This window comes from Opisthorchis viverrini (genome assembly GCF_000715545.1).
Source record: "Opisthorchis viverrini unplaced genomic scaffold opera_v5_613, whole genome shotgun sequence".
Taxonomy (NCBI): domain Eukaryota; kingdom Metazoa; phylum Platyhelminthes; class Trematoda; order Opisthorchiida; family Opisthorchiidae; genus Opisthorchis; species Opisthorchis viverrini.
The window spans coordinates 8,015-9,447 of NW_008752270.1; the positions used below are offsets into that span (position 1 = coordinate 8,015).

A 1,433-nucleotide genomic window follows, 5' to 3' on the forward strand; every position below is an offset into this window, starting at 1 on the left:
TTACATTGCAGATCAATCGGTCGATACAAGTTCCTTGGGGTCGTCATTCGGGCTTATTTTCACTTGTTATCACGTGAAGTAATGTTCTACTCGGCACCCCTTGTTTCTAGTACAAATCGTCACTCGCATTCGTCATCATGAGGTTTGTCTGCACAATAAAAGCTCCAGGGTTTTCTAATGACCGCTTATCTGATTTGCAACCTCTGCGTCTACTGCACTTCCTCTTTTTCTTACGAAAACAGACAAATGGAACATGCCAGGTCGTTAGGGTCTTCCTCCCTGTCTGATCAGTCATTCCGTCCGGACGTGCAGGCGGACGCAGAACCGATCATAGTAAGTTTTTGCAACTTACCTCATCAGCATCGCGTTACCCTATTCCCATTCGTGGACTTTGTTATTCGCGTGGTACAGCGACTGATGGTAGAGGATTCGTTTTTCCAGAGGGACCGCATTACTCTTTCCCTTGACACTTGAGGTACAGTACTGCTGTGGGTCACCAGCACCATGCGAACAGTTTTCTTCGGCTATCATTTAGCGACCCATGTTTCAGACCATTTTTCTGTTTGCCGAATGGTCACAGACCTTGTTCAAAGCCAGCGGGAACCACCAAATAATGTAAATCCACCGGCATCCAATTGGCAGCTTGATCTTAAGGGAATATGGATGACACCCATTTTGGTCTCTCTAAAGTGAAATCAAGGTGATGTCGCATACTACAACAGATTTTTGGAATACCTGATACTGGTGCGAGTATTACAATGCGACACTGTTTCCAGTAACCAACAATGGTTGTGTTCTTTGGCTTAAAAGCTGTCTGTGATTCTGTGTACCGTCAGGCACTATGCATTGTCTGTGGAGCAAAGGTGTCCCCCATAAATCCTTGACCCTTCTTAAGGTGCTGTACACCAACTCCCGCGGCCGTGTGAAGGTCTATGGGAGGCCCTCTTTTGAGTTCACCACATCAAGTGGTGTCAGACAGGGTTGTCCTCTCTCACCTTCCCTCTTCAACTTCGTTAGTGATACGATCATGAAAGCCTCAATATCAGCCTCTAAGGCCTGTGGGGTCGACGTGCTCCCGAGGCATCCGCTCACAGATATTGGGCACGTTTGGTGTTTGACCACCGATGTTTTTGGAGCATTGCCCGAGTCTGGTGGAAACACCGGAGCAGCAATGCTGAAATCCGTCGAACAGTTTTCGGAAGAAATAACTCGTCCACGATGGGTGAACTGGTCATAATGCATAGCTGGCGCTGGCTTGGCCACGCGCTCAATATACCAGTCGACCGAATTCTTCGATTCTTTTTACAGAACCACGCGAAGGGTGGAAACGAACCAGGTGAGGTCAAATAATGACTTGGCAGGGAAATGTGAAAGACGTTACCAGGAAACTCAGCTGCGCTGGTCATTGCCGTCTCCATGGATGAGAGATGGGC

General features: G+C 47.9%; 1 protein-coding gene across 1 annotated transcript in view; it reads left to right on the forward strand.

The window, feature by feature from the left end:
* Nucleotides 1–246: 246 nt before the first annotated feature.
* Nucleotides 247–1,433, forward strand: part of T265_11833 (hypothetical protein) — a gene marked incomplete at both ends in the record, with an annotated part of 23,558 nt that continues 22,371 nt past the window's right edge. The window contains one exon of the mRNA XM_009178618.1: nucleotides 247–333. Within this exon, the coding sequence (XP_009176882.1) occupies nucleotides 247–333 (87 nt within the window). The remainder of the gene's footprint in view (nucleotides 334–1,433) is intronic.